This window comes from Pezoporus wallicus, unplaced genomic scaffold (genome assembly GCF_028554395.1).
Source record: "Pezoporus wallicus isolate ANWC-B61680 ecotype Strahan unplaced genomic scaffold, APGP_CSIRO_Pwel_v1 contig_4722, whole genome shotgun sequence".
In the NCBI taxonomy this organism is placed as follows: Eukaryota; Metazoa; Chordata; class Aves; order Psittaciformes; family Psittacidae; genus Pezoporus; species Pezoporus wallicus.
The window spans coordinates 6,815,092-6,831,678 of NW_026641840.1; the positions used below are offsets into that span (position 1 = coordinate 6,815,092).

At 40.7% G+C, this 16,587-nt stretch overlaps 1 protein-coding gene across 2 annotated transcripts in view; it reads right to left on the minus strand.

Moving 5' to 3' along the window:
- The window catches only part of ANO6 (anoctamin 6), a 77,929-nt gene that overhangs the window by 11,026 nt on the left and 50,316 nt on the right, over nucleotides 1-16,587 (minus strand). For both annotated transcript variants that reach the window (XR_008974393.1, XM_057425432.1), the window contains exons 7-16: nucleotides 15,276-15,391; nucleotides 14,712-14,846; nucleotides 13,359-13,464; nucleotides 12,074-12,134; nucleotides 8,582-8,727; nucleotides 7,047-7,124; nucleotides 5,332-5,557; nucleotides 4,296-4,465; nucleotides 3,055-3,152; nucleotides 119-249 (exon numbers count right to left, since the gene is read on the minus strand). Coding sequence is in view for 1 of the 2 variants with exons in the window: in XM_057425432.1 (XP_057281415.1) it covers nucleotides 119-249; nucleotides 3,055-3,152; nucleotides 4,296-4,465; nucleotides 5,332-5,557; nucleotides 7,047-7,124; nucleotides 8,582-8,727; nucleotides 12,074-12,134; nucleotides 13,359-13,464; nucleotides 14,712-14,846; nucleotides 15,276-15,391 (1,267 nt within the window). In the remaining variant the exon portion in view is untranslated. The remainder of the gene's footprint in view (nucleotides 1-118; nucleotides 250-3,054; nucleotides 3,153-4,295; nucleotides 4,466-5,331; nucleotides 5,558-7,046; nucleotides 7,125-8,581; nucleotides 8,728-12,073; nucleotides 12,135-13,358; nucleotides 13,465-14,711; nucleotides 14,847-15,275; nucleotides 15,392-16,587) is intronic.

The window sequence follows — 16,587 nt, forward strand, 5'->3', positions numbered from 1 at the left end:
CCTAACTATTCTATGATTCTATTCTACGCATTTAATAAGTGTTGCTTGTATGAAGATTCTCTTTGAAGTATGTTTGTGCCCAGCAGTGGTAGCGAATCTGAACTAAACTGCTACTTACCCATTTCAAGATACTCATAAAACAGTCCAAGTTTTCCAATGGGTTGCAGGTGGTAGTCGTGTTCCCAGCGTGGAATGACTTTTTCTGATCTAGCAGCTGCACAGTATCTTCCGATTAGATTCTTAACCCAACTATCAGCCAGGGAGAAAAAGACCACTAACATTGGTAAAATAACCTAAAAAAGTTCAGTAAATGGAAAAAATTGACATTTGTGCTGTTATAGCTTTGAACAGTGGATTTCGTTATGTTCTTGAATTACTGAAAGCCCTTCAATCATGAGTATAATCTTCCATTGCCTTATCCTGAAAGCAGTTATTTACAACCATAAATAAACATAAAAGGGCAATATATCAGAATCATTGTGGCTTATATGTCGTACAGGTGAATGACTGTATGAAATTCAAGGTAACAAACAGTCAAGTTAAATGTAGGCCTGTGGTTAGACAGATGAATTCCTTCTGATCACAAAATTTGCAGAATCACAGAATGGTTGAGGTTGAAAGTGTCCTCTGCAGGTCATTTGGTCCAACCCCTCCTTGCACAGGCAGGGCCACCCGGAGCTGGTTGCCCAGGACTGTGTCAAGATGCCTTTTTAATATCACCAGTGATGGAGCCTCCATGACCTCCCTGGCCAACCTGTGGCAGTGCTCAGTCCCCTCACAGCTAAAAGGTGTTTTCTGATATTCAGAGGGAACCTCCTGTTTTTCAGTTTGTGCCCATTGCCTTTGGTCCTTTCACTGGGCATTGGTCACTGAGATTAGTCTATCCTCTCTTCTTTACTTTCGCCCTTCAGGCATTTGTGCACGCTGATGGGATCCCCCTGAGCCTTCTCTTCTCCAGGCTGAACAGTCCCAGATCTCTCAGCCTCTACTCATAGATGCTCCAGTCCCTTATTCATCCATGTGCCTCCCTGCTGGACTTCAGTGTGTCCATGTCTCTCCTGTACTGGGGGACCCAGAACTGAGCCCATCACCCCAAGTGTGGGCTCCCCAGTGCTGAGTATACCTCCCTCAACCTGCTGGCAACACTGAAGATACCATTAACTTTTTTGCCATAAGGACACGTTGCTGGCTTGTGATCAGTTTGGTGTCCATCAGGACCCCTGGTCCTTTTGTGATGAGCTGCTTTCCAGCTGAATGGTCCCCAGCATGGGGTTGTTCCTCCCCAGGTGAGGACTTTGCATTCCCCTGCTGAATTTCATGAAGTTCTTTCTCAGCTCGTTTCTCCAGTCTGTGAAGGTTCCACTGGGTGGTAGCACAACCATTTGACTTAACAGTTTCGTGTCAACAAACTTGCTGAGGGTGCACTCTATCCCCTCATCCAGATCATTAAAGAAGACGTTAAACAGGGCAGGACCCAATAGTGATCCATGGATGACACCTCTAATGACTAGCCTCCAACTAGACTTCATGACACTGACCATCACCTTCTGGGACAGGCCATTCAGCCAGTCTTCAGTCCACCTCACTCTCTGCTCATGCAGTCCATACTTCAGTATCTTCTCTATGAGGCTTCTATAGAAGAAAACGTTAATGGCTTTACTGAAGACCACATAAACAATATCCACTGCTCTCTCTTCATCTAGTGAGCCAGTCATTTCATCACAGAAGGTTAGCAGGTTGGTCACCCATGACTTCTGACTACTAATGACTTCTGTGTCCTTCATGTACCTGGAAATGGTTTCCAGGACTAGCTGCTCCTTCACCTTCCCAGGGATTGAGGTGAGTCTGATCTTCCCATCTGAAAGGCTTGTATGAGAATTTAAGAAAACTGATAAACTGGCTGTAGCCATTTTCAGCGGTCAAATAACCATACTAAAAAAAAGGGGGTGGGAGCAAATGTCTATCAACAGAGAAAAACCCAAAAGAGTTCTCTTTATACTTGCAGAGATGCAGCATAAGAAGAACCAGATCTAGATGCGATACTCAGCATTTCAACATCTAAGTGTTACCCTAGGAAGTGAATTAAAACTTCTGGTCAGATAAAGTTATTTCCTGTACACAGAAGGAGAGTCTCTTTCTGTGGCTGGAGCTGACATCTGCAAGCATGCTCAGTCTAGGGAGTCTTCCTGAGGTAAAAGATGTTGAAAAGAAGGATGGGTCTAAAGGTCCATTCTGCAAGCAGCAGCATATATGGAGCATTGGGGTCTGGAGGAACTCTATGCCAGCAAAGCACCTTAGCTTCAACCCTAACAGTATTTACGGCACGCTTTGAAGTGGGGTCACTATGCAGCAAAGGAGCACAGTCTGTGGGTTTGGAAGAACCACAGTCAAAGGGAATACAATGCTGTGGGCTGGTGATTATGGCATTCAGGAGGGTGTGAGCAAACTGGGAGTTCCCTACTCCAAGCAACATTAACAGCCGCTGATCAGCATAATATAAGTTCTAGGAGAAGGAAATTAGTCCTGGATAGCATCTTAACCTAAATTAAAGGGAAGGCATTTGTGGTTAGCACTTTGCTTACTTTTTACATTAAAACATGACCTTCCAGAGACCTGCCTCGCTGAAAGAGAGAATATAGGCACTATGAATGTCAAATATAACTGCAAAACTAAACGAGTTAAAATAGTAACTTATGCATGACTTCTGAAAGCCCAATATATAACAACGTATCATTCCACTCAACATTAAACAACAATCTTTAATCTTTTCAGAACTTCTACTACCTCAGTTTTAAATATCCAACCTGAAACACATTGAGTCTGACTTGCAGAGGAGGAAAGCATCTCTGATGAGCCAGAACGACAGACACAGGAGCTCAGAGCTACCAGACCAAAAATACACATACTGTCTAAAAAGGCCCCAAAAGACTAGGCTTATTCGTTTAGAATACAATACACACCTATCAAATTTAGTGACCAAATGCCTGAACACATCAAGCAAAACCATTATCTTTCAAATATGAAAGAGCAGATTACTTAATAGTTTGAACTTACGGAAGAAGCACTTCTTGAATGTTGTTCCAGATTGCTTTACCTCCTACTATGATGGCAAGCTGAGTTGTGAGCTCAAGGAGACATCCACCTGGATCACACTGAAGGTTGGGAGAGACAGGAGACATTTGTGAAGCTGGGTATCTTTTCAGGCATGAATGAAGCATTTGAAATAGTGCATTCCTGGTTTATTATGGTAACATTTCTTAAAGCAATACAAGAAGACTATTTAGCCAAAGCTTTCTAGGAAGGTATGCAAAAGCCAATTCTAGTCCACATATAGTCACATATGACAGGTTGACGGGTGTCGTGGTTTAAACCCAGTCAGGCAACTCATTCGCTCACTTCCCCCCCTTTCTTGCCCTCCCCCTGCTCTCGGAGGGACGGAGAGGGGAATCGAAAAGAATGCAACTCCCACGGGTTGAGATAAGAACAGTTTAGTAACTAAGGTATAACACAAATCACTACTGCTACCACCAATGATAATAATGATAAAGGAAATAACAAGGGATTACAACACCTCACCACCAGCCGACCGATAACTTGCCCCCCCAGCCCCGACCAAGCACCGACCGATACCTCCTCCAACCCTGCAGTCTCCCAGCCCTTCCGGCTAACTCCCAGTTACATCCTGGGCATGACGTGCTGTGGTATGGAATAGCTCTTTGGTCAGTTTGGGTCAGGTGTCCTGTCTCTGCTTCCTCCCAGCTTCCCCTCCTCCCTGGCAGAGCATGAGGCTCACAAAGTCCTTGGCCAAACCAAAACATCTCTATCAGCTCTGTTCCCGAGCCAAAAGTCAAAACACTGCACTGCACCAGCTACCAAGGAGGAGAAACATGACTGCTACTGCTGAACCCAGGACAACGGGTCAGCAGTGAAAGACAGAAATACCAGGTGAACTCATGCAGATCTGTACTGTGCTGACACCAGGTGAGGGTCACCCAGCAGAATAGGAATGCTTCTGCTGATGTTCTTCTCTTTCTGTGAGTCAGTTCACAGATTGTTGAACCACGGGAAGATGAGTTTGTCTGGGTACGTGCAATATATTTCTAAACCCAACTGGTCTCATGTCATGTTCTTTTAATGTTAGGGCTAACGAAGGAGGCAATTGGCTTAGGAGGCAGTCACTTTTTGATCCCTCATGTTAAATAACGTACAAGTATGTTATACAATCCTAACTGCAGCAAAATGCCTGGACTAATGGCTCCTGCCGTTTAAAAACAAACAATATCATACACTCTTACCTCTTCATTGCGATACTTTCCTAGCCAATAAACTGGATTTCCAGGGTGGCCTACAAATTTGCCCTTAAAGAAGGCTATGTAGAAGCATGAAGAATAGTAGTTGACAAATTGAAACAAGAACATCTTTGTGGTCAGACTGTTTTCATAATCAGTTTGTGTCCTTGGAAGCTCTGCAATTAAAAAAGATAAAATAAAATAAAAGCAAAAGCCAACCCACAAGTAACCTACAAACTGCCTTAGAGCCTCAGCTGGAGATGCATACGCCCTATATTCCTTAATATGACTGAGAGCATTATAAATTAGATTGTACATAATCCCCAAGTATACTGTAACCATTATGCTAATTCTAAAACTATATGGGTTGTAATAAGGAAAGAACTTGTTCCCTGACGGTAGAGAAAAAGAACAAGCAGAAACGCCAATAACTCAGTGAAAAAAACCCACCCAAATCCAACATACTCAGGAAAGATGCAAATGTAACATTCTGAACTGATGAAACAGTATTAAATGAAACTATATTAAAACGCTGCACTACTCCACATAGCTACTTTAATGTTGATAGCCTGGATATAAAGAATAATAATATTTGTGACTGTTTATCTATTTAATGACATGGGAATGGTATCTAGCTTTGGAACAGTGACCTTATTTCATTTATTCCCAAGAAAATAGCTATTTTCCCCATAAACAAAAGCTAATATAATTGAATGTGTTATGCGTTACTGATCTGTTTTCATAAAGCTTGGTTATTACAGCAATTTTCCTTGCTTTGTCTGTTTCACAAGCATAATACTGTAAACAATTGATCTTTCATGCTGCCTATACAAGGACTTTTCAGGCAAAGAGGTCATTATCATATTCCTATGATATTGAGAAAATCTGTAAATTTCTAGATGGTATCATGTGATTTCAGGATTGGAAGATCCTGAAACATGTGGCACAGGTGTTCATCTACTGAATTCTTATTGCACATATAAATGCTATTTTTGTTGTTATTTTACCCCAAGTTTCTATCTGAGGAACAGCAGTAGCATACCGAAGTCAGTAATCAGGATTGCCACTTTTTCATAGATAATGTTGAGAACCATAATGACTACAAAGCTGATGAGTGAAGCAGTTACTGAAGTGGCTGTCTGTGGAGTCAGGTACTTGCGGATTGCGTCTGTTCCACTAATGTGCTGTGACAACGTTGCAGAAAATGCCAGGAAAACTGAGAGCCTATAGACAATGATTCCAATAACTGAAGCAATAATCAAAAGAATCTGCCAAGGAAATGCAAGAAAGATGTTAATGTTAAACCACTGGTTTTAGGAAAAAGGGAGTTTGAAACTACTTTTTACAGTAGGCAAAAGAAAACCAGCTATGTGCCTGTCATTCCATTGCCAGAGGATGATCAAATATGGTAGAAAGCACTAAATATAGAATCCATAGAAGAAGCTTTTTTTTATGCACTGTAGTCAATGTGCAGCAAAGAAAAGAGATGCTCTGGTTTATGTCTAATAACAAGGTTTGTACTGATGTAAGCAAAGATAATGAGATGTGTAATCAAATCTTACGCATCAAAGCATGTGATGGAAGAAATCTCCCTCTTTTGACATTGGGCAATTGGCATAGGATGGCAAATGTACTAGCAAGTCTGCACTGATTATAGAGGGGGTTGTTCCTTCCTTCTGCATGATAATATTAAAGATTACATAACCTCCAAAAGAACAGACAAATTTTAGGTCAAGTCGTGTGGTCTGCAGGAGTTGTAATAATGATCCACACACCCTATCTTGCTTGCCATCTCCTCTCTTTCTGCTTCTCTTCCTGCTTTTATTTCTTGTTACTTCTCTAGCTACTATTCAAATTGAGGTCCATAGATCTGTGAATATTTTTTTCACTGTCTCTGCAAACTGCCATGAATCCACCTGCCTCCCCTTACCCTGCACATAATGAGTGAAGTAGCACAAATGATAAACCCAGACCAAATCTCTTCCCTTCAATCTGGAGTCCTGCCTATTTAGATCCAACAGTAAACTACTCTTTCCTTTGTGTTACAGACATGTTAACGTTGAGGCTCCCCTGGCTGCCAGCCACTGCTCTATCTCCTATCTGTCTCTTGTCATCTAGGACAAGATCTTTTCCAGCTGCTGTTTGTGCTACAGGCAAGGAGGACACGAAGCATGCTAAAACACGGGGTTTTTCAAAGTGACCTCTCTGGGCATGATCACCATATTATATATTGTTTCGTGGGTGACTGGACTGCTTTGAAGTTTTAGTTGTAATTAAAGCAGGAGCTCTGGAAGATTAGAGAGCACCCAGATTTGCTCTGTGGAGTGAAACGAAAAACTTGAAAGACATCCAGGACTGTGAGACACGATATTGAAGCAAATGGCTGGAACAAGCAAGATAGAAACTGGCAAGGAGGAGAGCATATAAACCAAAGTCTTTCCCCTACTCCCCCACAAAAAGCAGAAACATTTGTCTTAAAATAATGAGGGAAAAGTCAGTGGACTGCATTTGCAAGCATAACTCACAAGGTACAGCTGCAGGATATTTTGATGTGCATTTTCTATTGACTCTATGCTAATGAGCATTTGGTGACTACGGCTACCTTCTTCATGTGGGTCTATACCTATTGGGCTTGGTTTATGAATCAGATTGCAATCCAGCTGAATCTGGTCCATTGTTACCTTTCGTTCAGCTCAGGATCTTTTTTTTTAAGACACTTGCTAGAGAGGTGTCTAAATTAAAAGAGAAGAACTTTACCCAGAAGAAGACAGCACTTGTACAGAAAGTCATCCGCATGCACTTCCCGCAGGCAGTGTATGGCACGTGTTCTTCTTGCTGTAAAAGATTAAGAACAGATCAAGGATGCACTCCATATTTTTTTTTCCTTAACTTTTTTTTGCTTCAATCAAACCCTTTACTATAATAATGACAGAAAAAGGGAAGGAAGTCCCTGCTTTGTTATCCTGGAAACTCACATTTATTCATGATTTCAAAAGTCTTGCCTGATTACAGGTATCTTTTGTGGGTTTTCTTTTTTGCTGCCCATTCTAAGATATAAATGACTTCTATAGAGGCTGAGTGTCCTCAGGTCTTACTGACTTCAGCTATGACAGGGCACATAGTCCTTTTGAATGGACACATCCTTCTTGGCTGATCCAAGATCCAAGGCCATTACCTTTCAAGCCCCATTGGCTAAAACTAGCAGGCACTAAAATTCCGGTCCCTGATGTCTGCAGTTCTCAATTTATCCCATAGGAACAATGGAATGGCTTTTCCAAGGAAACATCTACCCAAAATAGTGGTGTGAAAATTCACTGAGTCTTTATAGGATCTCTGAGGATCAAAATCATTATGGTTTAGCATATTCTTCACTCTTTGAATTGTCTGAAAAGGACTTTCCAACTATGACTTTATACACTGAAGGATTATAAGCTTTTAAACAGAACCATTTTTTTTGTAGTACAAGATATTAAAAGAAGACATATATAGGATAGTTTCAACTATGGCAGTTAATTTTGAAACTTTTCAAGTGCCCTCTAGTAAACATTAGTGTGACGTGGATGGAATGTGAAAGCAATGCAAATGCTCAGATAAATGCTAGGGTGATATATTGACAGAGAATAATAAAAAGTGAAGCTGAGCTGAAGTGAGCCACAAAAGCTAAAGCTACTCAAAATGTATAACAAATAGAGATCTGCACTAAGATCCTCATAAATATGAATCCTATTTCATTAAAATGAGGATTATCCTTGTCCCTGTGAGTTTGCTGTTATTAATCATAATTGCATCCACATGCACTTAGCAACAATACCTATTTATATAGGGTTCAAACAGAAACATCTTAAGATTAAAAAACCCTGTCTTGGCATAATATATAGTGTAACATCTTTCCCTCTATTTCACCCTTTTTTCCTGATGCAGTCTTAGGCAAAGATAGCAAATTCTCTATGATCTTGGCCTCTGGCAGTGACACTGAAGCATTTCTTGGGGAATTTAATAAGGTAGACTTAGTCTCCTAAGCTGGGGATGATGCTTGCTTCTGTTTATTCATGACACAGGAACCTAAGCAGTGCAAGCTCCTCAAAGCTCCTCAAGCTCCTACCTTAAGATGCCTACAGTTAGGTGTAAATTCCCTTCCATGCACCTGTACTTTATAAATTCACTATTTCCAGGCCAACTCCTTGAAACACTGCTGATTTACACAGCTCCAGCCCAGATTTGCCATTTTCATAGTGTCCTCTCACAACATGTCTGTTGCAGTAGCCATCAACAGTTATCGGAATATTTCTTACCTGTGAGATTTCATTCATCACTACATGAGTGCACCGAGCTTCATATTCCGGGCGAACTTGTTCTTCTTGCTCTAAGTACTCAACTGTGTCCCATTCATACTCCAGTTCAGCCTGCCTTCGCTTCCAAAACTCCAGAAACAAAGTAACTATCCAGAAGACAGACAAAATGAACAATGCCATGTGAGTACTGGACACTGCTTGACGCCCTGTGCTGTAACATTTGGCTTGGTTTTCCATGCAACTTTGCACAGACATGGCATAAAACCCCATGGCTAACTGGCTAATGCAATGGTGAAAATAACTGGATCTACTCCTTCATGCAATTATTGCTTTGGATGCATAGGTACTTTAATAAGAGAAACCTGAGGTAAATGGTGTTGTAAGCACCTGCGAAAGAATGCATATACGTTTATTTGCTTTCTGGCTAAGCCTAGAGTATGGTAACTTTGGATTTTGTATTATAGACTCCTTTTGATAAAGTTTGTCACAGGATGCATAAGAAAGCAAATTGGTTGGATAGGTGAAGAGAAAATACTGAAGAGTGCAGGACATCTAGCAAAGAAAAACTCAGTACACCAGAAATTGCCGCAGGGAAAAACGTTCATTGAATCTGCAGTTTCTACATGGACAAATAATGTTTGCAGGCAACAAGAACCAATGATGGTTCAGGTGAAGGTGCTTAAACACAGCTGTCCTTCCTTCTCTGCTAGCACCAATCTGATGAGGCCGCAGCTGTTTTTGCTAGGCATGAAGCTTAGAAACTCTCTGGGCTGGGCCATCAGTTAGTTCCCTTGGACTGCGCTCCTACAACTGGAAGCACAGATGCCTAAGGAGTACTGGCTAGACATGAATCCAGCCAAACTCATTACCTCGTCCTGAGACATTATGTGGGTAGGTCTGGCAGCAGAGGCAATGAGAGGCCCACTGAGAAGGCTGGGAGGTGCACATGACGATGGGTGTCAGTACCATGATCCCTGGTACCCCTGGATGCTCTGTTACTGAAGACAGTGCATCCTCAGATCAGTGGTGTGGCTCTGCAGCACTAACTCCAGGAGGAGTTAGTATCCCATTACTGCATTGTTCATTCTCTGGGAGCAATTAACCCTAAAAGTGGCGTTTGAACTTCATCCTGAATGATGAAACATCAATGGCATGCAGTTACATTTCAAAACATTAAAGGTTATTTCCAAAATATTTTTATTTCCAAAAAACCCCAAATTGAAGAATTTGAAAACCAGAAAATTCCATGGGCTGGGCTGTAAGAGGACCTTGGCATCTACACACAGGCAGAACCCCAGGAAACTCTCCTCCCCAGATTATTCACAGGCCTCTTTCACAAGGACTTCTCAGCTACTTCATACTTAGCAGCATAAAGGCCATTCCAAGCAATGGGCCATAAGACCACATCTGCCTTCTCCTGCAGAGCAAGATTAGTTTCCCATAAACCTCTAACTGCTGCCCAGCCCAAACCACAGGAAGATATACTGGCTTGCCCCAGCTGCAAATCCAGCTGCTGCTGGAGACCCCAGAAGTGCAGGGACTTTTTCTGTGACAGCCTTTCTGCTAACAGTGGAAAAGAGACACATAACATGGGGACAGCCTTCAGCCCCAGTACAAAGAAAACTTCTACTAGCCAAAATCAGCCAGCAGCCAAGCTGCATCTTTCAGAACAGGGAAGGAGCTGCTGCTGGATTTGACATTTTCCTTTTTTCCTCAACCAGTGGGCTTTTTTAACAGTGGAAACAAATGACATTTCAGAAGCAGGACATCCAAGCACTAATTCCACCTCATGCCGGTAATTTGTGGTGACCCCTTTCACGTGTCCCTCACCACTGCCACTCAGTGTGGCCCAGGTATTCTGCCTCTGAAACTGTGACAGCAAGGACTGAAAAGAAATGCTTTTGTTCAGGGACGGGATCAGTGATGGCAGCAAGTGAAGTGGAAGCTGCCGATCTAGTCATACCATCATGGGATAGGTGGCAGAAGTGTTGGTCCAGAGCAAAAAGGTATAGAGAATGAGAGCCTGAGGCAAGATTCCCTGGTGTTTTATGGTGCTTTAAGATCTTTGAAGGGAATACACTAAAAAAGAAGAAATTACTAAAAGTGCATTGATGATAATTATGCAATAATAGATCTAAAAATCTACTAATATTTTAATTGTTTTGGACCAGGAGGTCTACAAAAGTATTAGAGGAAGGTGGAAATTACAGCTGGAATTGCACCATGACCATGGGTCATTTGGATTCGGTACAATTTTGACTGAATATCTGAATTTGACTGGATTTGTAATGCAATTCACCTCCTTGTATAGTGAACTTACGACAAGAATACTAACAGACCTTGCAGCCATCACTATAACCATGCTTCTTAAGTTTGTGATTATTAATCTTGAAACCATTCTTCAAAACAGGAAACACAATTTTAATTAAAAAGCAAATTGCAAATAAATTATTTCGATGACAGGAGAAGATTACATTCGTATCAAACTTCTAATTTACTTTTATATAGAGTATTTCCTGCTAGTATTTTGATTTTAGCATGCATTTTAAAGAAGTCTTCTTTTGACACTATATGTTTCATCTTACATTACTTTAAAGCAGTAACTATTTGAAGCGCTTTAGGGGATGTTGGAAGTAGATGACCTCCAAGGTCCCTTCCGACCCAAACTGTTCTAGGATTCTAGGATCTTAGGATAATAAAAATGTGGTTTGCAAAGATGATGTATTCTTGTGAGCATACATACAAGTTTAAAATGTTACATGAGTTATTTTATTCAAAGTATCCTGTGTACAGACCTAACACTGAACTTACTTTGGTAATTTCTGGGTAAGACGGTGCGATAAAGGCCAGTTAACAAAGTTGCTAATATGAACAAACAAAATCATTTCTGGGAAAATGAACCTTGCCATATGCCTTGAATACAGCACCACATGGTTTCACCCATGGGAAACATCCTGGTTTCAGCTACGTTTTCCCCGCTAAAAGACACATCTAGTGCTTTGTAACCACTAGTTACACTTTTTACAGTCAGTTTCTTCAATAAAGACAGGAGGAACAATTTCCTGGGAACTGTAATAAATGACTGTTTTCCAATTGCCTTGTGCAGCCTCACAGCTGTTAATAGGCACAGGCAGCTCCAAAGCTCTTCAGAAAAATAACAGCTCCTCTGCCAGATATACTTAAGCATGTGGTGGCTCCTGCTGCATGAACATGAGGCAGCTCTAACGATTTCTCCTGGACTTTCCTCCAAGTCAAACGAAACAAAACAGACACTGAAAGACCAACTTTAAGTTCTACAGTTCTTTGTTTTCTTATGATGCTAAAAGGGAGTTCCTGTGAATGTGGATATCTTCTGCTACATAGAACTACCTACTGCTGAATTCCTGAGTGCTAGAACATAAAGTTGTTTCAAATTTATCTATGTTTATCTGGCTGATGCTGGAGGCTCGGCCAAAATTAGATGACAAACCACAGTTGTTGAAATCGACTTACCCCATATTCCCATAAATACTGCAAACACCAGTGTTCCAAAGCTATCAAATATACAGAGTTTCTGGAAAAATGGAAAAGAAAAAAGGCTTAAAATATAATTAACCTTTTTTTTTTTTTCTTCTACACTAACCCAGGACAGAAGCTGCCTACTGAATATGTCGATTTTTAGCTTGTATGTAGCTTAATAAACAGCCTTTATTGATTGTGTTTCCTCAGCTTCTGTCAATGTACACTATTCCACAGTAAATTAAGGAAATTAAATGCAAAGCCCAGAATTAAAAGTATAAGCCAAATGTGCAGCAAGAGGATAGTAAAATGGTGTGCTGTCAGTCTTCCTCCCATCTGTTGCATAGGAAGAGGAAAAACAGTGTTTCTAGTCCGGGAGCTCAGTATAGAGTTATGTTTTTTTAATACACCCACAAAAAGGCAATGGACACATCTGGTTTTCATGAGCAGGATGACAACAAATCAAGCCAGTTAGTGAAAACACATTGTGATGAGATACCTCTGTGGTCTCAATTTGCCTTTTCTTTCCATCATAGCCTTTTCCCTGTATTCTTATTTCTTTTACCCTTTAAATGCATTGAAGCAACACATTAAAGCTGGACAAAATATTTTTGGCAAATAGCAGAAAAATTGCAGTTTTGAGAGTGACTGAACCTATGGAAAGGAATAACAAAAGGCTAACATTAGCCTAGTGAGATGAGGTAATGGAGAAAGAAGGTGAGGTTCCTCTAGTGAGGTTAGCCTCCTCCATGGCTAACAGGACATGGCTGTATCAGAACTTCTATCATGGCCCACAACAACACCTCCTTGTTCCCATCTCCTCCTTGGTAACACAGGTCAAATTCAAGGTATGGATCCAGACAACATCTTTGGGGAGGGAAGGGGCAGAATTTAGAAATGTCAAAACATGCTTAAAAAATTTCCTTAGCTACTGAATCAAGACTTTAGGAATTGAATTTCCCATCCCCCAAATGAGGAAGTATCTCCAAATGAAACAAAGTGTTTCAATTAAAAATCCACTGTAGTCCTGTATCAAATATTTGTGAAATTAAAAAAAAAACAAACCAACAATTTGTTTCATCTTAGATCAAATTGGAGAAATCGATGTTGTTTTTACTTTCCCAAGTTCAGTCGTCCTATCAAAAGGAACAATTACTTGACTATTTCTAGCAATTCTGCAGGACATCATTAGTGGAGTAACAGCTTCTTTTTATATGCAGTACTAGAGAAAGTGCAACTAAAGTTCAATAGTGTGTCTATAAGCTGTAAATGTAGTTACCTTGGATGATTCACAAGTGATGGTGAGGTTCCAGTAGGTACATACTTTATCACACTGAGGGCACATGATGATTTTACCTCCTATGTTGGGATCACATACTTCTTGGCTAAAAACAAAACTAGTCAGTCACTTACCAACACTAAATTCTTTAGTCCTTTTTTTTTTGCACACACAGACAGCACAATAATCTCAGGGAATTGAGAAATAATTTACCAGTCATCTGCTCTCAGGAATTCCCCACCCCAGCCTGGCAATATATCCCCATTTCCATTCTTAATCCTCATCTCAAAAATGGATGACATAAGAGGAAAATGGTTTCCATCCCTCGTACATGGTAGTAATTCTCAAAACTGCTCCCATCAAAACTAAAACCACTCCTCAAAGATCTCACATTTCAACAGGAAACTCACACTTGCACGCTCACAAGAGCTACCATAGCAGGTCTGAGGGGAGAAGGAAAGGAACACTGCCTACCAGAGCAAGGAACAGCTGCAGAACCAAAATAGCTACCTAGTCCTTGTGGTCTTCTACAAAGGATCAGATTGGAAAACGCGCAGAGGGGGCTGCTAGGGCAATACAAAGAATGGCAGATTTGTCTCTTAAGAGATGGCAAAAGAGTTGCCATCTAACCAGTACGTGCTAACCTAGTATGGTGGAGGCTGAAAGGTGGTGTAATTACTTTCTGTAAATACATCAGTAAACACCATGAACTATTTAACTAAATGATAATACTAGCATAAGGCTAAATGGGTTTATACTCCATTAGCCAGAGGAGTGGAGCTCTGGAACAGCCCTTCAACATGTTTTCTAAAGATAAACACCATTCCAGAAGAGTGTATACAGTGTGACGGTCTGTAGATGATTTAGCACAGTGATGACCTCAAGGTTGAATTTGTCATATTCTGATGAGGGCTATGCATCATATCCTAATATATCCTAGGCAGATAAGGCCCCTTGTGCTTGCTCATTCTCTATTCTTCCCTCAAAATAGAGGAAAGAAATTTTGGGGGTCTTTGGATACCTTCTTCCAGAACGACCACAGTGAAAATGACATTATGGCTTCTGATTGCCACTCCTTTCTTTGTGTTTCTACACTAGGTGTGGTGAACCTAGTGCAAAATATCAATAAAATGAGGAAATAACAAACTCACAGATGTCTACCTCTCTAATGGTCCATGGACATCCATTACTCTTCTTATATTTTGTGTCTTTACTTTCAAATCCAGAACTGCTGTTTTCAGGCCCTTTCATTTTGCCTCTTATTGCGCAGTGTCTTGCAAACCCTGCACAGTCCCCCTCTATAGGTGACTGATCAAAATTTCATGGGATATTAAAAAAGGCCTGATCAGGTACCTCCATGTGCAGTTGTCCTTTGTCAGGCATCCATACAGAAAACAGCCAACTCCTACAATCGCAGCCATGATCAGCATGTTAGTATAAAAGCCCAGCCAAGCAAAGTAGATTCCAATTTTCTCGCCGTAGTATTTCCTGTGGAGGGGAAAGGTTTGGGGTTTTTTTCCTGAAATGCAAGTAAATTCACATTTCTGTTTCAAATGGCTCTTCATTTCATACATTTTGTACCAACTCATATTGTCATATTCCTCCGGTTTGAACTTTGGGATTGCAGTATTGCAGCTGGGTATTTCTATCACCACTTTAATGCCTTTGTAAGAGGATAGGAAGGGGGGAAAAATGGAAAAGGAGAGAAAAAGCATACCTTGCAAAGAAAAATTTTAACTGGCTGTTTTTTCAGGAAGTGGCTTATCATGAAACCAAGTTCAAAGTATGCTCCTGTGCATAAATTGATATAGGTGCATGGATCTGCCCTCAGAACTGAGCTGTGTCTCTTTGACATCCCCAAAACCAGACCTGCTAAGTAAATTCCTAGTTCATTACTCCAGCCTCAATCACACCAACCTGATGAAATCCAGGGGCTGCAGTTTGAAAATGTTTTTGGGATGAGCCCATTCTCTGTAGAGAAGGTATCGTTCACTTGGGCAGTTGGGATCGGTTGACAGGTGCCTAAAACTAGACTGCAAAACAGAAAAAGCATGAGAAGAAGATACCATTAATCTAACCAGCACAGATCAGCTGTCATCTCAGCAGACCCTATGGCTCTGGCCATGAAGCCAGAGCTTTGAATAGCCTTTTAGTCTAATCTGCTGCAAGCCAGGAAAAGGAGCAGGAAGGCAGCTCTGGAAAAGCACCAGCTTTCAGGATAGAAGGTCAGAAAGGCGCCAAAAGCTAAAGCAAACACTTTACGTATGTGAGGTGAAAATAACAGAGACTCACTATTAAATTAAATCGAAGCACATGTCAGCGTCTTGGCACTTAGGAATAGAAAACAGAAAAGGATCCATTCTAATTAGAGAACAGGACTAAATTAAAATGGATTTTAAGTAGCTTTAGCATGCTAACATCCTTTGCTTCAAAATAATACTGTACTGGAATGAAGGCTGGAAAGTCTGAGGGATAAATCCAGGGCTTCTAGTTTCTGTTTTAATTTCAAAAGAGAGTTCACATGGAGATAATACTTGTGGGTTTTACTAGGTTATTTGAAAATCTATTTCAATAAAGCCTGTTTTATTTGAGGGACTTTTCCATTCTGTATCTCTGATGCAACAAGACAAGTGACAGAAATCTATCATCTAATCTTGATTTTCAGAGGAGCCATGATATATAATTGTAATTGTATAAAAAGACAGTCAATAATTACTAGTCATACTGAGTCCAAATTCCCCATGCCATGATAGAAGTAGCCTGCAAGGCAGGTTTTTAATCTCTAAAAGGAAACCTTAAAATGGATAGTCATGAATGGTATTAATTCTATCCTGTAAAGCTTCGGGTTATTTACAAGAAACATGATTTGTCTTGATTCTGCCTTAAAGATTTCCTTGAAATCCTTGTAGGCCTCCTGAATATTTTAAGCCAAGTCCAAAGAGCTGAAGCAGCTACCATTCCTGACCTCTCATGTTCTTGGTGTCTTCACAGCAGAACACACCTCGGTCACAGAACTCAGGAGGAAGTGTGTGGGGTGTGGGTGTATAATAGATACAATGCAGAAAGCCAGCCCTCAGTCTTTGCTTGCTGTATCCCATGCACAGCTTAAGATGGGATTTTTCTTTAGGTAAATACTCTGAAATCTGATTTCTTTTTCCCTTTGTTTTCTTTTTCTGTTCTATTGGTAGCCTTTGTATACACAAAAATTTTCAGTATAATTTTCTTCTTG